The sequence below is a fragment of the Artibeus jamaicensis genome, unplaced genomic scaffold, assembly GCF_021234435.1.
Source record: "Artibeus jamaicensis isolate MK-2021 breed Jamaican fruit bat unplaced genomic scaffold, CSHL_Jam_final contig_233, whole genome shotgun sequence".
Taxonomy (NCBI): Eukaryota; Metazoa; Chordata; class Mammalia; order Chiroptera; family Phyllostomidae; genus Artibeus; species Artibeus jamaicensis.
The window spans coordinates 31,738,911-31,766,700 of NW_026521486.1; the positions used below are offsets into that span (position 1 = coordinate 31,738,911).

The window sequence follows — 27,790 nt, forward strand, 5'->3', positions numbered from 1 at the left end:
CTGGAATCTTTCAATCCCACACAAAGATCTGCTCCCCTTGCACACATCCCATTGTCGCAGTTCAGAAATGTAGAACGTATTAACTGGGGCACCCTGGTGTTTCTGGCTTCCTCCTAGGGCACACGCTCCCACCCACCTGAGAAGAGCCCTGCTGCCCAGGCCCACGGCTCTCCAGAGAAGGGGTGGGGCACATGGCCAGGGCACGAGGCAACTGTGTGGCAGCCTCTGCAGATTATTCACCTCCATCCATAGCCTCGTTTTTCCCTTTACAGACTCCTTCAGAAATGGAGCTAGACCTTTGTGACCTGGGGCTAGCAGCTATCTTCTGTGCAAGGCAACATTTGGGGACAAAGTTCTGATAAGATGACCCACCCTCTTTATCCTCTGATCAGGGCAACACGCCTGCGTTTCTACTTGTTAAATGGCTCCTTTCGGAATACCTCCTTCCTGCCTTATACCAGCCTTATCATCTCTACAGCAAGTGCACAATGAACAGGGAAATTCTCTACCAGCCCCCTATTGGGAAATGGTTTATGAAAGCACCTGAGAAGACCAGCACTGGCTTGATCCTAAGGTCTCGTGGTTTCTGCAGCTAGTCCACCAACTTGCCCAAGAACCCCATCTATACCAGACAAGTGAACGCACTAGCTACAGAAACATCTGTCACTAGATCTTACCTATTCTAAGTCTGGTCCTTTTTTTCATTCTTTCCTCTCTCAATTAAGTCAGACTTTAACTATGAAATCATTCAGTCCTCAGAGCACAGAGATTTAAAATCCAGCTTAAAGACTTTGATACTGTGCCTTCAAATCTCACCACTTGCTGTGGGACTTTGAACAGGGGTTAAATTTATTTAGAGAGCTAAGTTTTCTTATCTGCAGTGGGGGTGATGGTTAGGGTTGTCATGAGAACAAAAAAAGAATGCACGTAAAGACTCAGCAATCTGCATGGTCCATGAGTTCTCAATAAATGTTGACTGTGCTTATGAATACATCTCTCTCTGTTAACATCATCAAAATGGGCATTTAAAAAATATGGAACACTTCACAAATTTGCATGTCATCCTTGCACAGGGGCCATGCTAATCTCTCTATTGCTCCAATTTTAGTATGTGTGCTGCCGAAGCGAGCACAAAACATTTTTAATTCACCACTTTGCAGACTATTTTTGCAGAAGCATTCTCCATTCAGAGCTAGGCAAAACCTCTCCTAGTTTTGATGGCCTTAAATCTAGTATTCATGGGACCTGTTCCATAGCTTCAGAGAACACTGAGTCCCGAGTGCTTCTGGACCCACCTTGGCATTCTCAGTAACAGAGGATGGCTCCTTTGGCAGGTAGAGTATAACTGCTTCCCTTCACCTGCTTTTCTCTCATGCCTGTCACAGAAAAATGGCTGTAACATATCTAAGTGCTCTTGTGTGTCTGTAAAGATCTGATATTTTGCTCCTTAATTGTAGACAGGTCTTTTTCAAATGTTCTTAATACCACAAGAGCACTGCCACCTTCGGACCTCACCTTATCAGCTCTTCCCATGGAGTTCAAAGACTGAGGTAGCTGAAGGCCCTACTGGCTCGGAGCTCAATATTTCTGAGGTGCCTCCCTTTTTATCCTCCTTCTAAAGTCATTATCAGCGAGAGTTTTGTAGGGAGAGGCAGGTGAGGAGCCAGCAGTCCTTGCAGATAAGCTGAGCTTCCACTGGAGCATTTCCCTCCAGACTGATTCCTCGCTTACTTGTTCCACGTGACTTTAGTTTCTATAGTGTTTTTTGTTTTCTCAGATTTCTTGCCATCCTGCTTTTTTGGAATAATTTTCCTAGCATTAAACATATCCATGTTTTTCAAAATTATCTATCTTGCTACATATTTTTAAGAAGTTAATCTATTTATCCCAGATATTAAATGTCAATTCAAATCTTAATAACTATAAGGCCACAAACACCACACGACTAGCAACTTGTGACTCAGTCCCAACCCTCACTCTCTGCTGGTTGTCTCTCCTCCACGGACATGCATCTTGAGTTCCTGCAACAGCATCTGGCAGCTGAAATTTCTCCTCTTCCGGGGCTGCCATCACCCCTTGCAGGAATACCTGTGATTTGGTGACTGTGTGAGCCCTATTAGGGGCTATAAACATATTGTACTAATTATTACCTATTAGGAGTTATTAATCTAGCTCTCTAAGATCCTTACCAGGAATCTGAGGCTGGGGTGGATTTCCTCCTTCTTTACTGAGCTATAAAAAAGAAGAAGAAAAGAAGGAATAGAAGGAGGGAGGAGGCCCAACTCCTAGGCTGTGGTGATTTTGAAAATATGTCCATAAATTCATTAGGGTGACTTCCCTTCAAAAACAAAGTCTGATTTTCCTCCCTTTGAATGTGGACTGAACTTAGTGACTTGCTTTGAAAAGAGAATGAAACAAAAGTGACAATGATATGACTCTGGAGACCGTCTTTAAAAAGTACCCTAGCTTTCCTCATGGTTGTTCTGTTCTCCACTTTTTCTTTTTTAAAATATCTTTTATTGATTATAGTACTACAGTTGTCCCATCCCCCTTCCCCTTTATTCCCCTCTGCCTTGCACACTCCCTCCCGCCTACAATCCCCCACCTTTGCTCATGTCTATGAGTCGTACACATAAGTTCTTTGGCTTCTCTATTTTCTATACTATTCTTAACCTCCCCCTGTCTATTTTGTAACCACCATTTATGCTTCTTATTCCCTGTACATTTTCCCCTACTCCCCTTCCCCACTGAAAACCCTCCATGTGATCTTCATTTCTGTGATTCTGTTCCTGTTCTAGTTCTTTGCCTGGTTCATTTGTTATTGTTGTTGTTGTCTTACTGTCTTCCACCTTTTCTTGAGTCCCTTGCTCTGGGGATGCCAGCTGCCATACTGTGAACTGCCTCATAAAGAGGCTTACATGGAAAGGTGCTGAAAGAGGCATTTGGCCAACAGCCAGCAAGGGATTGAGACCTGCAATCCAATAGACCATGAGGAACTGAGACCTGCCAACAGCCACGTGAGTGAGCCATGTTAGACTTGGATTCTCCAGCTCCAGTCAAGCCTGAGGTGACTGTGGCCCCAGGTGAGGGCAGGACTGAAACGTCATGAGAAACCCTGAGCCAGAATCATCCATCTAACTTACTCTCTGACCCTTAGACACTGTGAGATACATATGTTTGCTGTTTTAAGATCCTAAATTTTAGGGTAATTTATTAGGTAGCAAGAGATAACTTGTACATAACTAGTAACAGCTGCCAACACATCCAGATAGCATTGAATTTTAATTTGGATTCAACAAAAGATAATCACTACATTGTAATCCAGCAATTTTGTCTATGGAAATCCAGGAACTTTCATCTACATAATTACATGTCTACACACAAAGTTATTAGGGATTATTACCTTACATAAAAAAATGTTGAGCAATAAGAAACTGCTGAGCTAAATAAATTATGGTCTGTCAACTTCAAGTAATTTTACACAGTGTTTAACAATACGTTGAAAGACTTTGTAATGATACAAACAATGCCAAATGAATATAAAATTGCATATATATTGCACTTACAACTCTGTAAAAATCTATTCATTAAAAAACTAGTAAGAAAGTCTTAGCTTAGTTCCAGAGACAGAAGCGAGGTCTTCAGGGTCTGTGAGTCTCTAACAACCACAGCCACTGTACACAGCAGCCAGGACTTTCATCATATGTAAGACGACCCTTGAAGACTCACAGAAATGTGAAAGGAAAGAGGACTTTACACAGAACTAAGATTCTTGCATCACCAGACACTGACCGCGCTAGATTTAGACATTGGTATGGCTTCATTCCTATCCACTCGCTGGTGAAATTCATTACCATTAACGAAATTCTATCGAACAATACAATTCACTGATCTTTCATAATGGACCAAATTCTGCGCTAAGCACTTTTATAATATCTTAATTAATTCTAAGATAAAAATGATTCCTAAGGCAGAACTGGAATTTAGACTTGGCTGTCAGATGGTGCTACATTATTTTGACCCTTTCTATTCATAATTCACATTAAATTAATCTGCATATTAGCGGAAGGAAGCCGTGTAGAAGCCACTGTGACCACAGAGGCGGAGATTGGAGTGACTGAGCCACCAGCCCTAGAATGTCAGCGGCCATCAGAATTTAGAGGGAGGTGGCCTTGCTGACACCTTGATTTTAGCCCACTGACATTGATTTTGAACCTCTGGTCTCCAGAACTGTGAGGTAATACATTTCTTTTGTTTTAAGCCACCAAGTTAGTGGTAATTTATTATAGCATTCATAGGAAACTAACACACTAGTATTTTCTTGAGGATGGTTATGTTGATATTCATAAGGGCATATTTATTGATTTGTTGTTTTCTTGACACATCTTTGAATACCAGCCATGTTACCCACATACCTGAACTTGTGCCCATAAAATTTATCTTCTCTTCTGTTTCTAGCCAAAGCTAGCCTAACATCTGTCCACCTCTCCTGCAGTCACTCAAGGAAAACTGCTTCAGCAATTCCTTCCTCCTTCTGCATCATTAGTCTTTCTCTTTCTACTTTCTATGGCTACCGCACAAAGATGGTATACTTCCGACCTCTTAACTAAGAAATAAGATAAAAAACCTCTTTTGGTCCCACTTAACCTTTCAGCTACTGTCTTTTCCCTTCTTGTTCCTTCCACAATTCTTTATTTAGTTGCCTGTAATTACTACAATCTCTACATTCCTTCTTCCCATTCCACTCTTTAATCCACTCCAAGCAGGGTTTTGCTAACACCCAGCTGATGGACCTGCTTTCTTTAAGATCACTGAAGACTCCATATTGCTATATACAACAGTTTTTTTATATCATCATTATATTTGATACAGTTGATCACATTTTCCTGCTTCAAACACTCCTGTTCATTTCTGTTTCAGGCTACCACCCTGGTTTCCTTTCTGTTTAGACTGTACTCTCTCAGTCCCTTTTGCTGTGTCCTTGTCACATCCTTAACCTCTGCATGGTAGAGAGACCAGGACTCAGACTTTGGGCTTTTCTATCAGCTTTTCATTCTAGCTAATATGCAGTTTTTCTCTTTTCTACCTACCATACTGACTACAGGTCATCTAATATGATGGTTTTGAATAGTTTCTACATGCTGACAATTATGATGTTATAGTTATATTCTAGACTGTCCTATGAACTCCAGGCTTACATATTTAATAACACTTTTGTATCTCTTTCGATGTCTAGTAGGTGTCTCATATATTACCTGTATAAAACAGAGTTCCTAATTCTGCCCCCACACTTTTATACTCTTTTCCATCTCAGTGAGTGGCCGCTCCCTCCTAGTAACAGTCAGGTCAGAAATCTGGCTGTGGCTCTTATCTCCCTCTTCTTCTCACTCCCCTCATCAGATCTGTCAGAAAATACTATTAACTATATTTTAAGATACATTCAGAAATCGAGCACTTTTCATTACCTGCAATGGATTTCCAGTGCCCATAAATGTGCCTGGAGCACAGTAGGCGTGCAATAGTACTGTCTGGAAAGAATGAATGAATTACATCACGTGCTTGCTCTCTGTAACTGCCTTGACAATGCCAGGCCCATAATACCTTCATGTGCTATAATCTGGCCCACGTGTTCCTCTCTATTCTCATCTTTGTCCAATAACCAACAAGTATAACATACTCCAAGTATAGGATCGGCTTTATATTTCCCAGTGTATTATGTTGTTTCATTCCTCTGTGCTTTCCTCAATGCTGTTCCCTCAGCCTAGAATATTCTTACGCTTTAAGAATATTTCAAGATTCATCTCAGCCAATAAAAATCTCATTCTAACCTAAATATTTCTCCATTGGAGCTTGCCTACTTCTGCCCACATTAATTTTACCACAGCACAAACCACACCATGCTGATGTTGGCTCGTCTCCCCATCAGAGCTCTGAGCTGCGTGTCTTGCTCATCTCGCTTTGCCATCCCTAGAGTGTAGCACAGGCCCTGGCTTGCGGCATGAAATAAATATGTACCAATGAATGGATAGAAGGGTTCAGATGCGTATTACATTGGTTCATATATGAAATCATAAAACAAGAGGTAATATAAAGACTTGTCTACTATAAATATGAATAAAGGATTCTTTGGTAGCAGCATTTAATATTTATCTTTCAAGGAAGAATGAGTTGAAAATTTGCCTTGAGAGTGGTTTATTTTTATTCATCCAAAGCAATCCAAAGACAAGCAAACATTTTCTCTTCCTGGCAGTTATTTCCCCCCTCACTCTCTCTCTTTTCAATATTTTTTTTCTACTTTGAATGAACACTTAACATGAGATCCACTGTCTTCACAAATATTAAAGTGCACAATACACTAGTATCAACTATAGATACAATGTTGTTTAGCAGATCTCTAGAGTTTATCTATCTTTCTTAACTTAAACATTATATGCACTGATTACAAAGAAGAAAAATATATTAAATGAGTATATTCTAATTTCATTGAAAAAGTATTTGTCAGACTTTCTGTTTGCCATATATTGAACTAGGGTTATACGGAAAAGTAGAATCACCTTCCACTTTTACTACCATTCTCTCCCTCTCTCTCTCTTCCTCTCTCTCTCATGATTGAAACAGCCAGTTGTCAGCTCTAACCAAATTGTACTGTAACAATACAATGAATAAAAAATGCTTTATTATCATAAGGTTGCAAGTACTACGTACAAAAGTATGTGTGGGCAGAGACAGGGGAAGTAATATAAAATGCAGTTTACTGACGTTTACTGAGTATGTACTGTGACCCACATGGTGTTCTGGATGTGATTACAGGGAAGGAACAGTCCTTTTCCTGGAGGAGTTCACAATCTCATTGCGTTTACTCAAATTGCTGTAATGCAATTTGTTACTTATCAAATTGCATCTGAGAAGTAACTGTGTGCCACTTGTTCTGTTCCCAGCTTGGAGGACACCAGTGTGCCACCAGTGTCAAAATTGCTCGGGTTTTGGTGGTCCATTAGCTTTTACGAGCTTCTAGGGAATTACTGTGGAGAATGGCAACTTTATTATTAGTGGGAACTAAGATTGCTATATGGGTGGAGAGAAGAAAGGAGTTTTGGGTAGGTAAGAAGCAGATATCTTTCTCATATAGTTACCAAAAACATCAGTGTTGTTGTTTCTGAAGCACAATAACTACAAAGGTCCTATTCAAAGAGCCAGTGTCTAGGCAAATTGACCACCTGAGCTGTAGCTTTGGGATGGTTCTTGGAATCTGGCCCCTTTTTCAGGCACCGCACTGATATTTGTTCAGAGCCATCCTTCCCCATATCCAAGAAGAGCACAGCTTTTTCTCCTAGAACCAGTGCCAGGAAGGGTAGGGCCATCAGCTACCTCATAAGCAAAAAGATCCAAAGTTTCCAGCGCCTGTCCCAGGACTCAAAACACTGCAGGCTTATTCTGTATCTTTCAGAAAAGGCCAAGACCCAAGAAGCACAAACGTCTTTTTACTCTCCTTGAGAAGAGACAGCAGTACCACCACTTTCCATTCCTTCTGGATGTATTAGCCTCCACGCAGAACACGTAGAATAGAGGAGGAAATTCTCTACTTACAGATATAGGCCTGCAAAAGTGGTGAAAAACAAAATGCTTGTCAGGTCAGTGGTGCCTTCCCAAAAATGTATAAAAAAACATCCGGTGTTGTGTGTGTGTGTGTGTGTGTGTGTGTGTGTGTGTGTCTTTGAACCTCAGCTGGATCACAAGGTTTAAATGATGCCCTCAGGGCTCTTTCTCTTTTCTCTCCACATCTCTTGGCCCTGATTTCTTTTGTTTGAACATCAGTCTCCCAATCCATTTCAAAACAGCAACTCCCCTACCCCTTTACCTTATCTTGCTCTAAGGATTCAGCTTTATGTGGCCTTTAGTACCCAGAAGCTCAGCAAGAGAAAGAATATTCTCTTTCCCTGGGGAAGGACTCCAATGGACTCTGCTTGGTCATAGGCCTGTCCCTAGACCACAGCTGTGTTCCGGAAGACGAAGTACTTAGATTGACTAGCTTGGGCCACACGCCTCCGTTACAATGCACAGGATATGAGTGGAAGGAAGCCCCACCAGGTAAGACAAGTAACACCTCCTAAGAGGGTAAGAATTTTGGCCAAAAAACGAAAACTGGAAAACCAAACTAAACGAGCACATGAAAATAACTAGAATAGGTGTTTGCTACGTTAAGAGGAATAGTCAGGTTGGCCTCCGGGTTTCTGTCGCTAGGTGGCTGGTGAAGTTGATAGAAAATGTAGAGACAGAAGCATTTTGGGCCCATAGGGAGAGCTGAGTTTTTAGAATGTTGCATTGAAGGTGACTGCAGGACATTCGAATGAGGTAATCTCTTGGAAGTAATGAGTGTTGGTAGCACAGCAGAAAGATACACATTGAAAATACAATTTTTAAATATAAAATTGATTCGCGTTAGGGTGCATCAGGGTATGCTGCAGGAAACCCACTACAATTCTTACGTGGGTAAATTCTCTAGCAAAAAGTCAAGAATCTACTTCGTATCTTTAGAAGTTTCCGTACAATATCATCCCCCTCACCTCCAGCTACACTCCTAGTCATTTCTAGATTCTCACTGTAGGCTTAAATTTGGAGAGCCTGCTAAGAGACCCTGGCAAGGAAGCCCGGGACTACAATTCCCAGCGTGCTCCGCCAAGGGGGCGGGGCTGAGTGGGGGCGCGGCCAGGAGCAGCCACCCGGCGAGCAGTGAGGCGGGGTGATCTGGCGGCGCTGAGCTGGGTGGCGAGAGGGGAGATCCCGGATGTGGAGAAGCTGGGGAGAAGGCGTGGGAGGAAGATGGACTCGATGGAGAAGGGGGCCGCCACCTCCGTCTCCAACCCGCGGGGGCGGCCATCCCGGGGCCGGCCGCCGAAGCTACAGCGCAACTCCCGCGGTGGCCAGGGCCGAGGTGTGGAGAAGCCCCCGCACATGGCAGCCCTGATTCTGGCCCGGGGCGGCAGCAAGGGCATCCCCCTGAAGAACATTAAGCACCTGGCGGGGGTCCCGCTCATTGGCTGGGTCCTGCGTGCGGCCCTGGACTCGGGGGTCTTCCAGAGGTGCGCATGTACTGGAGTGGGCAGCGCGGCCTGGGCGGGGGTCCGGAGTGGGAGCCGGGCCACGGGAGATGCTGGGGGTCCGGGGACAATCGCTGCTGGAAGGGGGGTGTGCAAGAGCCAGTGTGTCGGGGCCCCGGTTAAGAGCCCAGGGAGAACGGGCTCCCGTTTTTTCCTCCTTCTGTAGCTGCTAATGGTCATGACCTGGGGACAGTTCCTGTCCCGCCCTTGAGAAATGAATGCCACCCACAAAGCCGGAAATTTTCTCTGAACCGTCTTCCACGGCTCTTGTTGACCTCACTGGGTAAAGGAGGCCACTCTTGTGAAACAACTGCGTTAATGTGTGAACTCTGTAGACAGAGGCCACTGGGGATCCACTGTAGCTCAGCGCCTGATACCCACTTGGTGCTGTCATTAGGGAGGCATCAGGTTCATTAACGGAGTGCGGTGTAAATGTAAAGGCTTTCTCATTTTAAGATCAGCTTGGAGATCCTTTCCTGACCTTTGAAAAACACTCAACTGCTGGCTGCCTGTGAGTCAGCAAAATCTAGGGCTCCCTACATTTGTACTTAGGTAAGAGACAGTGGGAAAGCGTACAGTTGGCTGTTTCATAAGCTCGTAAACGGTTTTATCATGCCTTTGGAACCTTGGCTGCCCTGAGGATGCATCGTATAGAGACATTGTCAAATGCCATAATGGTTAGGAGTTACAAGCTGATGTCATTCATAAAAGGTGGGAGGTAGAATTCTGTGCCAAGAATGAGTTTACGCCTAGTAACTTCATCCTAATTATATTTGAATTTGTTATTATGGGGAGTAAATTATTTTAACGTTTGATGTTCGACTTTTGGTTTTTTAAGAGATGGCTGTTTCTGAAGCATATTAATTACCCACATTTATATACATGAGTTTCATTTATCCAGGCTTGTTTAAAAAGCAGATACTAAAAAGTATACGTACGGGTACTAATTTCCTTATATTTTTAATCCAAAGGAAGCCTGGGTGGAGCGAGGTAAATAGGAGCTGGCCCACAGAAGATAACACTAATGAAATAGGAAGTGTGCAGAGGAGAGATAGGGCAGGACCTGGGGGTATGGTTCAATTCAGTAAACATTTACCGAGCGCTGAATACTGCAATATTCTTCCCAGGGGATAATACCAGGGTGAATGTGACATAGTTCTTTCTCCGTGAAGCCCACAGATGTTTGAAAGTTTACAAAGGGTATACACTGAAAAATAAGGATTCAGAAGGTGCATTCAGACTGCAGTGATGTCGTAAAAGTCTGTTTTTGTGAAATGAAATAGAAATTAAAATTACAAATTGAGAGTAAAACTCATTTCCAACTTTTTGTTGCATACGTGACAAAACCCTTTTCAAACTGGCTAACCAAATAAACCGGTAAGGCTTGTTCGGAGTATCATCATATTCAAGGACAAAAAATGATTCATTCATTCAGAAAATACAGGAGTGGACAAAAGTAAGTTTACTGTTGTTGAATATGCAAAACACAGAGTTTATTCTTGTATTATTTATTAATTATTGTATTATTTTCTATATGAACAACTGTAAACCTACTTTGACCAACCCCTGTATTTATTGACTGTCTGCTTTGTGACAGGCAATAGGGCCAGTCCCTAGCCTCTTGTAGCTTGCATTATAATAGGGAGAGACTGACAATATGCAAACAACTTAAGGTACATTTATCAAGTGGTAATAAATATTTTAAAGTTAAAGTAAGGTAATGGTACACTGTCACCAGAATCTTCTGTTTCTTGATTTTTCTCTATAGGCTCTCCCTTTACCACAACGTGGTTGTGTTGAGAACTGCAGAACTTCCCATACACCTAACAACTCTGTTCAAACCTCTGGACTCAACCAGAGCCCAGCATGGATTCTAGCAGCCTAAGTCTGTTCTTAGGATGATCCCAGTCCCACTTAAAAATGCCTGCCTGAGAAAGCTCAGTTCTGCCAGAAGAACTTTTCTTTCAACCTGTAGCTCCTGAATCCCCTCTTACAGCAGTTACTTTAGAAAGTTTATGTTCTGGCTGGTGTGGCTCAGTGGCTTGAGCCCTGGCCTGTGAGCTGCAGGGTTGCTGGTTCGATTGGTAGTCAGGGCACATGCCTTGGTTGCAGGTCAGGTCCCCCATGGGGGTGTGTGAGAGGCAACCACCCATTGATGTTTCTCTTCTTTCATTCTCCTCCCCTTCTCTCTCTAAAAATAAATAAAGTTTGCAATTATAAATCTCTTTGCTGCCATTCGAGACCTAAATTTACCAGTCCTCAAGGACCTGACAGCCATCTCTTTGAAATGTGAACCTTCTGGGGAGATAACTCACTCAGTCCCCAGTCCCTGGGGAGGATGCAGGTGCCTTGCTTCACCTTGCACCTTGCCTCCTGTCATAAAGTTAGATGTTTTCGTCTCCTCTGGTTAAGCACCAGTTAACAAACCCAGAGTGGCGTAGTTACGTGGGCCGACCTCTGTAACACCCCTCAGTGCCTTTCCCTAGCATACCCCAGCCTTGTTTGGAGGAATTTAAATTCAGTTCATGCTGGATTCTGTTCCCTATTGCAATGAATGAATAAAACCAGACCTTGCTGCTAAAACTAGTGTCTGGCTTTGTCCTTGACAGTATTCTTCATATTATGCCAAGTTTTGGTCTAGTCAAAAAGAACTTTCCTCTTTTTAGCTTAAAGTCTCATTAGGCCTCACTGGGTCCCCTGCTCATCCTTGAACCAGTCACTGTGGCAGTGAAAACAGTGCTCGTCTTGGTATAATTTAGCCCTATGTTCCACACCTGGAGGGAATGATGAAGCAGCCCTGACACAAAGACAGAGGTTCATCAAGAGAAAAAGGAGTGCAGTTACCGAAAGGGAATAGGCGCTGTAAGTCAAAACCCAATAAACGGCCATTGTAGCAGACGTTGGGGATTTTGCCACGAAATTATTGGAAAAGATGTGTATATGAGTATATTAAGCAATGATTTTCCAGTCTTCATTTATTGAGTGCATCTGTTTGAAATTCCATGAAAGAATAAATGACTGAAGCGCTGTAGTAACTTTTTCCGTGCCAGTTTTATCTAATATATGTAGACTAAACTCCTTAATGTTTTATACTTTGGGGCACCCTATGGTGTCTGTCACTGTGCCAATAATAATAATTAGAAGTAATAAAATTAGCATTTCCCTTACTAGTAAAAAGAGTATAATCTTTCCAACTCCCTTTTCTAACTTAAGATATTATTTGTTAGTGGGGTTTTACTCTGTAAGTCACACAGCTGCTTGCTATCAGGCATCCTTTTTAGGGATCTGGAAAGTTTCAGAAATTACTAGAAATTACAGCGCTACTTCCTCCATGAAGCTTTTGCTAGTCCCCTCTGTGGAAATTAATTGTGCCTTTGTTTCCCCATGTATAGCTGTGTTGTTCATATCTTTGTTTAATGCGTGCACTGTGCTGGGAGGAAGACCATAGACCCTGGGGTCAAAGTGTGTGGATGTATTAAGTGCTAATTTGGGAAAATCAGTTTCTTTGAGCCTCCATGTCATCATCTTGAGAATGGATTTGTGTGTGTCGCATAGGCTTGCTGAAGGAATTAAGTAAGAGAAAGTATGTACAACCATTAGATTAGTGCCTGACATAGAGCACGTGTTCGATCTTGACACTGTCCCCTTGTATTGAAGGTTTTTATATTCTTCATCTCTTCCATGGGCCAGTTGCCTTACTGGTAAAGTGAGAAAGTTGTAATTATCTTCAACGCTTTTTTAAAAAATTTATTTATCTTTGAGGGGAAGGGAAGGAGAGAGGGAGAGAAAACATCAATGTACCGTTGCCTTTCGTGTGTCCCCTGCTGGGAACTGGCCAGCAACCCCGGTATGTGCCCTGACTGGGAATCGAACCACGATTGTCTGGTTCTCAAGCCCGCGCTCAGTCCACTGAGCTACACCAGCCAGGGCTTAAAGCTTGTTTTCATGTTAACATTCATTGGAACCAGATTTGGCCTGGGATGACCCTTGCCCTACTAAGTGGAAAGCTTCTTATGAGAAACTACTACCTTACTCACTTTGGTGTGCTTTATATATCAGAACCTCAATTAAAATGTGCTGGTTTGAATTTAATTGACTTGTTTTGAAGCTGCAGTTAGAGTTTGGAGCAGCCTTTCTGCCTCTCATCGTCTACTTTCTTTCTTCAACAAGTGTTTACCCCAGGAAGGAACTGAAGAAAATCTGGCTGCTTTGTGTTTTTCAGGACCAGAACATACCTTGGAGATTACTTTGTTCAAACTAATGATTTGGCTCAATTGAGCCAAATTTTCCTGGCCTGATCAGACTCAGACCTAGCAGTACTTTAAAACTGACTAACTTGGATTCTTAGCAGTCAAGAAAAATGCTGAGATAATTTTATTTTCATTTAATAAAGTTATTGTTAGAGCTGAATTTGTAAAAGCTTGATTTTCTGCAGTGGTTCAGTTCTGTATAAGTAAAGCTCAGAACAAGTTGATTTTTTTTAACTGCTGCCTAACATAAAAAATAAACATTTCTAGGGTGTGGACTTATGACTAACAAAAGGCCTCTGTTATCTTTAAAATGGCTGCGCCTGATTTGAAATAACTTCATGGGCATCATGGTTGATATTCCTGTTTATCCTGTTAGAGGTAGTGTGACTTCATGTGAGGCTAAAGCCACTGGCATTTAGACTTTGACATTTACTCTAAACTTGATTGTAAATTTTATGTGGCCTCTTTGTTCACTTGCTCATTCTTTCTCTTTTGCCCTTCCTCATTTGCCCTTCCTCTTCGGTTTTGATTCCCCTAAACCAAAGCAAAATTGTCTATTTACTTAGACACTTTAATAATAGATGATGATCATTGGATTTTAAGTGTACATATTGGGTGCTATTTTTATATTCCCAGTGACATTGCCTTACATAATACATACAGATTAGACAATTTGGACCTTCAATGGTCTAAAAACAGAACTTTAACTTTCTTTCCAACAGAGCCAGTGTGAGGATTAAATGAGACTGTGTAGATGTTTTTATTAATGTATCTATTTTATTTTGAACTGCCAACATTTTTTTTTAAAGTTCATTCTGTGTTGTGGTGTATAGTTAGTCCGCATAACAACCGTAAGAGGCAATTACTGTCATCACCTCCATTTTCCTGATAATTGAGGCTTTGGGGGAGTATGGATTTTGTGTAGTTGTATAACTAGTATGTAGTGTGACCCTTCCCATAGACTTCATACTCTCAACTACTTCCTGTTTCACTCAACAAATATGTATTAGCACCTGTTACACAGCAGGCACTATAAAAATGCTTTGTGGAAGGTAAGGAATTACAGAAAGGTTAGTTGTTGCTTCTTTACCTTTTCCTCAATGGCTTCAAAGGAACTGGAGTACTGTGCCGGCCAACACAGTACTGTAGGGCTGAACGACATGGCCCGTTCTCAAGGTCCGTAGATCCTCGGTGTCCGGAATAGTGCCTAGTGTCTGAGACGGAATAGGACTAAATAAATGTTTCATGAGTGGAGGAATGAATGAATGATAAAAGGCAGTAGAGAAGAAAAACAAGCAAACAAACCTCTTCCCAAAACCTCTCTCTTATTTATCTTTTAAGCATTTCAAAAAGATCACCGAATCCTGTGGTGTTGAATTTTCACCCAATAAAGATCAGGACAATAATGTAAATGGCTTCAGCAATTTATTTAATGATGTAAATTATATGTCAAAAGACCCATATTTTTGTTTTTAGTGTTCACTTTTAACTGCATTCTTTTATCTTACCGCCCTCCCTCGCTTTCTCTATTTAAGAAATTCACTAGATTTTCAATGGTACTTGACTTTGTTACATACCTTTGACCGTCACATTTACCTATTGAAAAATCTATCCTCAAATTATTTCAGATTTTGGGGTGGAAGAAGACAGGGTCAGAGTGACAGAAGTAGATACGAGACACCTGACCTCTAGCCAGTGGCTCATTTTATTTACTAGTAATTCCTTAGGGAAACAGTGGGGGAGGGGAGATTAATTGACTTTATTTCTTAGATTTAAATCCTCCTTCTGCAAATATTAAAGGGAATAAATCAAATTAATAAATGAAATAGATGACAGAAAATTTTCTTTAGTTACTTTCTTTTCAGACTTGGCGATTGAAGTAGAGACATTTGACACTTGTAATTCCTCTTCAGAGAATGTTGAATGAAGAGGCTAAAAAAAAGTACATGCATATGCCAAAGACTATAAATCATTAAATTATCTTTGTGTAGGACACTATTAAAACATATGGCTAGAGTAGTATTCACATCTTCCATTTCTAGTAGTGGGAGTCTGTAAAGGTCCCTGAAACTTTTCCATAGAGACTGCTGCGCCTCTCCAGGTCGTGTTCTAATTGTTATCAGTGGACTGTAACCCAGTGGATTGCGTTCAAATATTTATATACCCATTATTAATTGGCAAAGAGAGTTGCACATTTTTGTTATTTTGGGGCCCAGACTTATCATTTAGCTTCTTCTAAGTTTAAAACTTTCAGCTTCATTCATGGTTTGGCAGAGCGAAGTCCACTTTTTTTTTTGACAAGTATATTGGAATACTTTATAAAATATCTTAAATTTGGATGAGGAATAAGCAGCAAAGTATTTTTTATTTTTTTAAATTTGAACTTCTAGAGCTACTATTTTGCTTAACACAGCAGTGGCCTTAAAAATATCAAGTATCTTTATAATTTCATGTAACTATATCTAGAGCCACATCAATAATATTTATATAAATAGCAATTATGTTATATGTAGTATAATTACTTCTGTATGTAAATATAAATATATCCAGGGTATTTTATTCAGATATTTAAAAATATTGCTTATATTCAAAATACTTTATAATTTTGAAATTTTATATGGTACCTCAGTACTCATCATTAACTCGTTCTGGAACACTCGTATTGACAAGTGTCAATACCAGTAAGTACCAAACAATCAAGCATTTTCTTTTGCGGGGTGGCATCATGACTCCTAAAAGTTCTAGCAAGTGGGACAAGTCCCAGGCAAGCACCAGTGCTGAAACATGTTTTTCTCATCAAATGTGATAAGTTCAGGGTTCGACAGGTTCTGAAGCTGATGAGTATTGAGGTATGACTGTACTTTGGATCCCTAACATTATTTTGATGGTACAAAAACTATTCTAACTTTATGTAAGCTGTATTTTTGGGTTTTAGAGCTCCTTTTTATTTTTAATGGTTTTTTTTAGTGACTTGGCATTATTTATTTATATATTTTTAATGCCTGTACAGTGTGTGGGTTTCAACGGATCACGATGAAATTGAGAATGTGGCCAAACAATTTGGTGCACAAGTGCATCGAAGAAGTTCTGAAGTCTCAAAAGACAGCTCTACCTCATTAGATGCCATCGTAGAATTCCTTAATTTTCACAATGGTATGCGTTTAATAGTTTATTCAAAATTTTATGTAATTTCTAACTTGCTTGTCATTTCCCAAGACTTTAACATTTGCATTTAAGATTTCTGGCTTACAAATAACTTTATTCTGATATCCTTTTAATTTGTTTTTTTTAAGAGGTTGACATCGTAGGAAATATTCAAGCTACTTCTCCATGTTTACATCCTGCTGACCTTCAGAAAGTTGCAGAAATGATTCGAGAAGAAGGATATGATTCTGTTTTCTCTGTTGTGAGACGCCATCAGTTTCGATGGAGTGAAATTCAGAAAGGAGGTAATCTGTTACATCAGTCTTTATTTTAGCTCATTTTATGGAGAATCAGTTTATTAGTTTTTCATATGCAACTGTTCTTCAGGAGTAAGGAGAGTAATGAGGGAGCAGTAAAAGAGAACATGTGATTCCTAACTGTAGTAGGTAATGACATTTCTAATCAGTCCTGAATCTTGTGATTACTGAGGCAAGACAGTGAGCCCAAATTGCGTCTTTGCTTTACTTTTTACAGAGACATTTTAACCCTGTATGTGCCTTTTGATATTGACTTTATAATTTTTCTAGATCAAATACTTTTATGTTCTAGCCATGTTTGACAAATTCCAATAAGTCATATAGAATTGTGGGAATAGAAAGCATTCACCAAAAAGTTTCAGAGGACCTCAAGAATGAATTGTGCAATTACTCCCCAAAATATGTAACTCTTTATGTAAGAAGAGGTCCATAGGGTTCAGCTAGAGCTGAATTTCTAGCCAGATAAACCAGCAAAATATTTAATACAAATAGAATCACCAACAAATAGATAAATGTAATATACTTCAGGAAAGGCATTGCGGTCTCTGTTAGGTGCCTTGACATTTCCTGAATGCAGGAAGCTGGCCTAATTGTCTCTGACATGTGTGTAACTTAAGATGTGATTCTTTTCAAGGTGTATCTTTAACATGTCATTGCATTACCTTGTACCACCATCTGCTGTTCCTTCTAAGAAATCAGCTGTAATTCCTGCTGTTGTTTCTCTGAATAGGATTTTCCTCAGGCTACTTTTAAAATTTTATATTTAGTTGTACTGATGTGCTTTTCTTTGTGTTCATTTTTAAGGGGTTCTCTGAACTTGTTTTATCTGTAGATTGATAATCTGTCATTGGTTTTCAAAAATTCTTTTTAAATATTTCTTCTGCCACATTTTCACTCTCCTCTCTTTCTGGGACTCCCATTTAATGGATTTTAAACAATTTTGTGGTGTCCACATGTCTCTCATGATCTGTTCTGTATTGATTATTTATTTATTTATTTTTCTCTTTGTGTTTCATTTTGAGTGATTTCTATTGACTTACATTTGAATTCACCAATCCTTTCTTCTGACTTGTCCGGTGCCCTATAAATTCTGTCCGGTGAACTATTTCAGATACCGTGTTTTTCCATTGTAGAACATACCTTTAGGTTATTTTTTAGAGATTCCATTCTCTCATGAAATGCTACATCCTTTCATTCTTTAAAAAAAAAAAAATAAGTCCTGGCTGGTGTATGTAGCTCAGTGGATTGAGTGCGGGCCTGCGAACCAGAGGATCACAGTTCGACTCCCAATCAGGGTACATGCCTGGGTTGCAGGCCAGTTCTCAGCAGGGGACATACAAGAGGCAACCATACATTGATATTTCTCTCCCTCTCTCCTTCCCTTCACCTCTAAAGATAAATAAATAAAATCTAAAAAAAAATTAAAAAATATTTTTCTCTAATGTTTTCAGTATGTTCATGATAGTTATTTGAAAATTTTTAATTGCATATTTCAATATCATGTGTTTCTGCTTCTTTATCATATTTTATCATATTCCATAGAGACTGGAGTATATTTCTATTAGGCTGACGGGATAAGGGGCTAATCACTTTGATCTAATTAGGAGTTGGGCTGGGTTACAGCTATAATTTCCGTTCACCTATTACTGCAGGTGTCTGTCAGGCACCTTGTATGTATTGATGATACCCCTGTACTAAGAGGACGCTGGGATCTAAGCACTTTGAAACTGTAATGATCTTTCCCTGCCTTCCCGGTGATTCCCAGCTTCCTTTGCCACCGCACATGCAGTGAAGTTCTGTCGGGAGAATCACAGGATGATAAGAACTGGATTTGTGTTTGAGGTTCCCACAAATGACAGTCTGTGACTCTAGTCCACAGGACTATTAAAAACTCTTCTCGTTTCTCCTTATTCCAGCAGAGTCTCCCTGCTTAAACCAAGCTTGATCTTTCTCTTATGTCTTCCTCAAACTAAGCAAATGTCCCTAGCGAGAGTTCAGGCACTGATCCTTGTTCGCGTAGGAAGGACTTATCCCTCTCTTTCCTGTTTTTCAAAGTACCACTTGAATTATCTAGTTTACACATACTTGCTTATTGTCTGTGTGTACCACTAGATTTCACACTCCAGGAGAGTAGAGAGAATTATCTTCACTGCTGTGATCCAGCTCCTATAAAATTATACCACATATTCAATATACGTATGCCAAGTATTTTCCTAATTATATCAAACATTGGAGTGGAGTTGAGCAGAGGATGGTTTAGTTAGGAAAGTATGTAGAGGTTATTTCTACCACTACATATTTTTTATATAAAGAATTAAGAACCAAAAGTGAAGAGTCTGAAGAATTACCAGCTACTTAACACACACACAGGTGCATACATACCCATATACATCCACAAACACAATTTAGGTAAAAGGCAAGGGAATCCCTATATGCCAGTAAGGAGGGCATCATTTATTATATCATATTATCATAATTAATGTTGATATTGCTGAGCCTTCATTACCAAGATTAATAATAAATAAACATTAGTGTGGTTAATATCTTTTTTAACCACTGGTGAGAATATATAACATTTCAAACTATAAAAGTTTCAGTAATTTATGCCCTGGCTGGTAAGCTCAGTGGATTGAGCACGGGCCTGTGAAGCAAAGGGTAGCGGTTTGATTCCCAGTCAGGGCACACCCCTGGGTTGCAGGCCAGGTCCCCAGTGGGGGACACATGAGAGACAGCCACGCATTGATATTTCTCCCCCACTCTTTCTCCTTCCCTTCCCCTCTCTCTAAAAATAAATAAATAAAATATTTACAAAAAAAGTTTCAGTAGTTTAATGGTGAAATTTTCACTTTTCTGTAATAATTCCATGAAAGTAACTTCTAAACCACATGAGATAAATAATACATACATTGTGTTTCTATAGAAACAAATAATGAGGAATAATTTAAAGGGTTCAAGTATTGAATACGAGTATTTTATTACAATTCAGGTTTTTTAATCTATTGTACTTGAAGGTTGCCTTGATGTCCTCCCAAAGCATTATATTTATATAAATACCGTAAAATCCTATTATGCAGAATTGCTCTATGAAATACTTTATTTTCTATTATTATTATTGTTATTATTAGAAAACAAAGAGAAGTCATCAGAATTAGTAGAGGTTTTGTTAAGATCCTTTTAATTATTTATCCAGATACAGAAATGTTCTATATTCTGAGTTTATTTTTATGCTAAATGAACACTTTTAGTATCCAAAGCAGTGTAGACTTACTGTAGCTTTTTGTTTTTAGTTCGTGAAGTGACTGAACCCCTGAATTTGAATCCAGCTAAACGACCTCGTCGGCAAGATTGGGATGGAGAATTATATGAAAATGGCTCATTTTATTTTGCTAAACGACATTTGATAGAGATGGGTTACTTACAGGTTTGTGCCTTCATTTTTAAAAAACCTCTCAGAACCTTTTGTGTATATGCTTTGAATTTTAGGAAAGACGGATGGCACAGTTCGTAATGGAAAATACCAGCCTGTAGGGGAAAGTCAGTACTGACAAGATTTATTATCTGAGGCATTTGTCCTACCGGCTCACCCAAACTGGTCTCTGGAGTCCATTTAGTAAACATGCAAGGACTTCTGCTACAACTGTAACATTAAGATGAGAAATGAATCAAGAGTTGAATGTTCTACGAGTGTCCTGGTAGTCATATTGTTCCATTCAAAACTCTGTTATGGTTATGTTACTGTTGTACAGTTGAATAACTTCTATTGCTTTATTAAAACAACAACAAGAACCCAGTATAGTAAAGTTAAAAGAGCAGCAACCTCAGCATCGTGAAAACCAATTGTACTTTTGTCTCTATCCCTATGTAACATTGCGTATATTGTTTTATCCCTTTTTGCTCTTATCTTAAAATAAGGAACTTGGCTGTCTCTCTCATCTTTAGAGCCTATATGGTTATATCATACACTATTTTTTCATTTTAGTTAAAGCTGTTATTTATTCAGCACTTACTATGCACAAGGACTATATGAAACACTACATAGGGTATCTCTTGTAATCTGTAGAGCAACAGAATAAAGTGGACATTCCTCGCCCAGTTTTTCAGAGGAAGAAATGGCAGCTCTGAAAAATGAAGCGATTGGCTCAAGGCAAAAACAAGTAGTAAATGGTACTGTCAGGATTTGGATTCAGATCCTTATGTCACTCAAAAAATAGCATTAAAAAGAAAAGTTAGAATTCTACTCTCTATAGTAAAAATTCTAATGTGACTTATGCTCTGAGGGAAAAGTATTTTTCTAATCTGCTGGTCAGTATGTAGACAAAGTTTGACTGTTAAGGAAAATTCAATTTGACACAGATACCACCATCCCTAACTGTGGTTTGACCCTTCCCTAAGGTATGGAAAAATATGAAGTGTCTCATCATAGGTAGACTTGTGAGGAGACTAGCAATACTGAAAAACAAAATTGTCCACTAATTGACCTTGATGCTGAAATGAATGTAATCATAGGGAAGGTTTCTCCTCTTGCTCCCTTATCCCAGGATCAGGAAACCATCCCGGCGTTTGCTCGCATATGACCCAGACAATATGACCCCGCTCCCATCGGTAGCGCAGGGATCTAAGGTAGTTCTGTACGATAGATACTACAGTTATGTTTCTCTCCCCTGTCTTGCTCCTAGTTTTAAATAGGAACAAATTCTAAGCACATTTATACTGCTTTTCAATGATGATGAGAGAGACTTACTTAGAAAATTCCTGTGGTCATACTACTGGAGGACGGGTATTATTTCTGCTTTTGGCAAACTTAAAATAGAAATCTATTTGAACAAAAATGAGAACTTGCACTATGTAGATGAAATGTTAAGGTTATTTGTTTTACGTGGTTTGAATATATGGGAAACAAAAAGATAAGCTTTCCCCTCCAAAAAAAAAAAGGATTTGTTGAATGCTGCTAATGGTACTGGGTTATTCATTTTTCTCAGTACTATAGAAACAGATGCGTTGTTCTGTTATGAGGAACTTTTTGATGTATGTGATGCACGTTAAAAACAGTACTCATGGCATTTGTACCGTGTTTAGGGTGGGAAAATGGCCTACTACGAAATGCGAGCCGAGTACAGTGTGGACATAGATGTGGATATTGATTGGCCTATTGCAGAACAAAGAGTATTAAGGTAAGAACAAAATTTACATAGCCTTGGCACGAGACCCTAACATTATTTTTAGTAGATATGTTTAATTATATTTAGAAACACTGATTTGTAATACTCCAGCTGTCTTAGGATCCATGTAATTAGTCTGCTCATGTGAGGAAGACTCGTATGTAAAATATTCCTGTAGATGACCTATTCAGTAAGTTGAGAAACACAGAGTACACCCAGACCACACTACCTAGGCTCCACTGTAAGGTGAAATGTGTATGTGAAGTAAATATGAAGGATAATGCTTGAATAATTAAATGGGAATGTATTATTAAGTGTACTGGCATTAGCCAGATGAGAAGTAGTGATTAGTATTGCACTTGTATTCAAAGGTCTATTTGGTTTCTTTTAGATATGGCTATTTTGGCAAAGAGAAGTTTAAGGAGATAAAACTTTTGGTTTGCAGTATTGATGGATGTCTCACCAATGGCCACATTTATGTATCAGGAGACCAAAAAGAAATAATATCTTATGATGTAAAAGATGCTATTGGCATAAGTTTATTAAAGAAAAGTGGCATTGAGGTATGTGTCCCTGAATATAGCAATGTTTTTTAAGATTGTGATTCAGGGTCAAGGAATATGTGAGGGGAATGAGATACACATTTTTAGTATTGGCTATTAAAATATTATATTTAGCCTTCACATACCTAGAAAATTTATATGAGAAAAATGTCAAGCAGCAAGTAATATTTATTTTTTATTTAATAAATGTGAACATACTATTTTTGAATAGGTGCTATCTAGTTGTCATAGGATCCTGCATCAATAGAGAGTTAATAAAAAATAGGTGCCACTGTTTAGAAAAATAGCAGATATCTTGAGACCTTAAAATGTAGCTTATTCATATGATTAAAAATTTTAATTCAAAATAGCATAATATTTATTTTATTTACTTTTTTAATAGACACATACTTGTTTTATATAGTTAGGTATAGTTAACAGTCAACAATTAACATGATAACAATAACATTTATTTAAAAAAATGAAGCCTAAGATGATTCTCATAATTCACTAAAAATATTACATATGTGTCCTGAGCAGCACAAGAGACAGATTGTAGACCTTCCTTTGGATTAATTGAGTTGTAGGAAAATCTTAGATTGGCTTCAGACAGTGTATGTTGAGTTTTTTTATCTGTAGATCGAATCCTTTCCACAGTAGAAAACAGTGTCTTTCACCTTTATTTGATTTTACTTAAAGCTTTATTTGATTTTACTTAATTTGTCCTTCAAAAGGTCAAAGGACTACTCAGTTGTGATTTATATGGCTTATGAAGTCATATCTTATTCTGAAAGATTCGTTTCCTTTATTTGCTCATTTTGCCTTTTCTTTCTTTTTCAGGTGAGGTTAATCTCAGAAAGGGCTTGTTCAAAGCAGACACTCTCTTCCTTAAAACTGGATTGCAAAATGGAAGTCAACGTACCAGACAAGCTAGCAGTTGTAGATGAGTGGAGAAAAGAGATGGGCCTGTGCTGGAAAGAAGTGGCATATCTTGGTTGGTATTTTTCATTCAGCCATAATAAAATGAGCCAGGATTTTTTAAAAGAAATAGAATATAAGAAAAAAATCCCCAGGATCAGTATTATCGTCAGGAAACAGAAACTCTCTTACATTACTGACAAAAAGTATCAAATTGGGATAGCCTTTCTGGAGTTTATTTTGATGATATCTATCAAGTGTAGCCTGGTAACGTGATGACCAGCACATGCTGTGGAGAGAGGCCACAGCCCAGACTGGCCAGTTTCAGTGCGGAAGGCCTTCGTGTCCATACCTGTAAACTGGACTCTTAAAACGGCCCATTGTCATTGGTCTGTTGTAGAGATTAATGATATAATCTGAGTCTTAAGCATTTAGCAGGTTTCCAATATATAAAAAGTACACTGAATATTTTTAGCTGTTACTAGATGTACATCATTTTGACCCTAAAATTCCAATTCCAGGAAAGAAATTGGACAAATATGCCAATAATGGAGGAAAAAAAGAAATCACCTACATATTATACAAAAATAGAATATCTATAAAATCAAATACTATGCACCCATTAAAAACAGTGCTCTAAAGTATATTCATTGACATGGTCAGGTGTCACAAGTGTTTTACATACTACTAAGTAAATACATTTATTAGATGTCTACTGTATGCAGGCTTTGAACCCATTCCTTGGAGGTAATACTTACTGAGCTCACAGCCTAATGATGTCAGTATTTTAAATACCAATAATAGCTTGTTATTAAAGTACATAATAACTGTAAACCATGTATGAATTAAATATTTACCAGGGTAATATGGGCCTTAAAAAGTACAGAATGCTTTGGGAGCACATGATCTGGGGCCTTCAGGAATAGCCTTTGAACTACATATGGAGGTTCTATGGACAAAAATACTATCACTTTGGATAGAAAATGATCTAGGTTTTGTAAGAAGAAAACAATTCTAGTAGAATATATAATAAATCCAAGCTCTGCTTATTATCTGTGTGACCTTAAGTAAGGTCTCTAAGCCTTGGTATTCTTGTTCATAATATAAACACAAGTCAAACGCTGTAAGGCCATTGGAAAGAGAATCAGAAATGATATAAAATGTGTAACATCATGCCTATATATATGAGGTGTGTCCAGAAAAAGTTCAGCCATTGCTATTATAACAAGAACAGTTTTCGTGACATTGATGTAACCTTGCAGCCATGGAGAGTGAACTGGAATGTGCATGTATGAACAATGACGACTTCACTGTACCAGTCAGTGGGGGTGGGAGACACCATTGAGTGAGCATGTGGCCCTCACATTAAATATGACTGAGCAAGTAGAGCAACAAATCTGCATCAAATTTTGCTTTAAGCTTGAACACTCCTCTATGGAAACTATCCAGACGATTCGGAAGGCTTTCAGGTATGATGCAGTGAATGCAGCACAAATAAAGTGTAGCACGAATGCTTCAAAGATGGTTGAGAATCTGTTGAAAATTGTCTATGTTCAGGAAGGCCTGCGACAAGCAGAACACCTGAGAATGTTGAACGTGTAGGGGCTGTAGTCAACAAAATCAGACAGGTCCCAAGGTCTACAGGGACCCCCCCATGTGGGGTCCTAAGGTATCTACTTTGAAGGGTACTGAGGCATTATTGTCCTATGTACAATGTTTCATGTATCTTCAATAAATATCTTTCTCATAGTACATGGCTGAATACTTTCAGAACAGAACTTGTATAGTAAAAATAAATGTATTACTTATATAGGTAAAACTGTAGAATTATATATGCCAAAACATAATGTCTATTTATAAATAGTGATAATTATGATGCCTTTGAATATTGTAGCCTTTATTTAAAAATGTTTCTACCAAGATAAGCACTACTTATATGACATAAGAAGAAACTCTAAAAGGGAGATAACAGGGGAAAGAAGGGGAAGGACGGTCAAGGAACCATGGACTAAGCCACAGGGGGGTAGGGTTGAGGTTGGGGGTGGGTGAGGTGAGGGAACGTGGTGGTGGGAAAATGGAGACTACTGTATTTGAACAACAATAAAAAATGGTAAAAGAAATAAAATAAAAAATGTGAAAATTTAAAAAGTAGAGGTCAAGAAAATCAGGAAAATAGAGAATAGACTCCGAATTTAATTGAAAAAATCAGAGCAGTGTTTTATATGGACCACATAAATACAATATAGAACAATATATTCCTTAGAAATATTGATACTTTTTTATAAGTATTTTTCAGACCATAAAAGCCCCCCCCCCAATTTGGGAGGAATAATGGTTGTTAATGCTGCTTTTGAGTTCTGTTTACATTTACATTGGTGAAATATTATGTTATTTATGTTATTAAATATTTTACCACATTTTTTGCTTCAAATTTTTTTTCTATTTCCCTCCTCTAAAACCTAGGTGCATCTTATGGTCCAAAAAATACAGTAAGTAAAACTTAGCTTGAGGGATGGATAATACAAAGAAATACCTTAATTTTCATCATCTTTCAATGAAAACAGTTTGAATTTTAGTACATTTAAAGATAAGAAAAATATTTCAATAGGTAAATGTAGAAAAAATGTAAAATAAATAAACTTTCAAATAGCATTTTTTATTAGTTTTGCTTCATAGTATAATAAGTCAAACTCAGAATGGTCAATCTAAGGTATTGGGAGCTTCTGAAATTCATCCTATCAACAAAAGGGGGAATTACAAGGGTAGGAACTGAAAAGAAGCCAGGCAGGGAAGAAAGGGATGTGGTTATGTCAGCTGTGATGGTGATTTTTCAACAAAATAATTGGTATACAAATGAGAGCTATTACAGATTAAAAGAGACTTAAGATACATATCAACAAAATGTAATATGTAGATCTCGTTTGGTCTCGTATAGTTGATTCACATAATCAACTATAACAATACAATTTTGAGACAATTGGGGATATTTGATTATGTACTATATTATTAGATGATATTAAGGAATTGTTGGTTTTATTAGTTTGATGATACTATTGCCACGTTTTAAAAAATATATGTCTCCATTAGAGACAGATGCTAAAGAGTTTGGGGAGTAAAATATATCTGGGAAATTTCTTTTCTCCCCTCTAAAAAACTAGATGGTAAGGAATAGAGAAAAAATATTGATAAATGATCCAAAGCATTGATAATTATTCCATCTTATTGATTACTCCAAGAACTTGGGTTCTTGCATATATTTGAACTTCTAAATGATCCATAAATTGTATATGTAATTTCTAGTTATTATAATGTGCATGGCAAGCAGAAAGTATACTCCATTCTCCTTCTTTAACTGACAAGGGTTTATGTTTAATTGTTTGGGAAAACCCCCCCACCTCTGTACTTTTAAATCTTTTAACATAGTTTTGTTCCATCTGGGTGTCCAGCCTTTTGGCGTTTCTGGGCCATACTGAAAGAAAGAGAGTTGTTGTAGGCTGCACGTTAAGTATACAAACACTAGTGAAAACTGATGAGCAAAAGAAAGGTTTTAAGTGAATTCAGGATTTTGTGATGGGCTGCATTCATAGCCATCCTGGGCCACGTGCAGCCTGTGGACAGCGGGTCAGGCACCTCGATCCATAGTGTTCTTATATTCAGTGCTTTAAGTTACTAAAGTTACCAGATTACTTATTGGTTGCTGTTTGCATTATATGGAAAAATACCTTTGTCTCTTTAAATATTCAGCCAGTATTTCCTCTACTTGATAGGAAATGAAGTGTCTGATGAGGAGTGCTTGAAGAAAGTGGGCCTGAGCGCCGCTCCTGCCGATGCCTGTTCCACCGCCCAGAAGGCTGTTGGGTACATTTGCAAGTGCAATGGTGGCCGTGGTGCCCTCCGAGAGTTTGCAGAGCACATTTTCCTACTAATGGAAAAGGTTGTTAATTCCTGCCAAAAATAGAAATTAGTACCATGTTGGGAAAGAAATATATAGCCTACTTCAGCTACTTTTATTTTTGATCAAGTACAATTCCATGTTCTAATGTTACAGAGAATGTGATTCAATTTGTGATATATCTTCATATCTTCTAAAGCAAGGTCTTCTGAAGTTGTCACTCCAAAATATTCTGTGAAATAATTGTGCTGTACTTTTCTCTTTATGCAAGATAATTATTCAGAAGTTGATTACTGTCTTTCTCACATTTTTAGTAAATGCAAGTGAGAACATGATCAAAATTCACTTTGTATTGTACCCTGTAAAACTGTGTTTGTGTGCTTTTAAGATGCTGATGTTTTATTTATTTGGGGACAGTGTATGTGGTAAGACATGCTCTTCTATTAATAAAATTACATTTCACAGACTTG

At 38.6% G+C, this 27,790-nt stretch overlaps 1 protein-coding gene and 1 non-coding gene across 4 annotated transcripts; one reads left to right on the plus strand and one right to left on the minus strand.

Annotated features, from left to right (window-relative positions):
• Nucleotides 1-1,028: 1,028 nt before the first annotated feature.
• LOC119049064 (U6 spliceosomal RNA) lies at nucleotides 1,029-1,132 on the minus strand. Its single transcript, XR_005082437.2, has one exon. It is a non-coding gene; the product is annotated as a U6 spliceosomal RNA (small nuclear RNA).
• Nucleotides 1,133-8,726: 7,594 nt separating this feature from the next.
• CMAS (cytidine monophosphate N-acetylneuraminic acid synthetase) lies at nucleotides 8,727-27,786 on the plus strand. Of its 3 annotated transcripts, none has more exons than XM_053661972.1 (8): nucleotides 8,727-9,080; nucleotides 16,359-16,501; nucleotides 16,642-16,797; nucleotides 20,097-20,230; nucleotides 21,886-21,980; nucleotides 22,360-22,531; nucleotides 23,351-23,504; nucleotides 25,892-25,947. In XM_053661972.1, the coding sequence occupies exons 1-8, from the start codon at nucleotides 8,821-8,823 to the stop codon at nucleotides 25,930-25,932; spliced, it is 1,155 nt and encodes a 384-aa protein (XP_053517947.1). In that variant the 5' UTR covers nucleotides 8,727-8,820; the 3' UTR covers nucleotides 25,933-25,947. The 3 variants fall into 3 exon arrangements, with proteins under 3 accessions (XP_053517947.1, XP_053517946.1, XP_037000695.1); XM_053661971.1 differs by lacking the exon at nucleotides 25,892-25,947 and adding an exon at nucleotides 24,691-25,445; XM_037144800.2 differs by lacking the exon at nucleotides 25,892-25,947 and adding an exon at nucleotides 27,196-27,786 and having other exon boundaries at nucleotides 8,728-9,080.
• The last annotated feature ends 4 nt before the right edge of the window (nucleotides 27,787-27,790 follow it).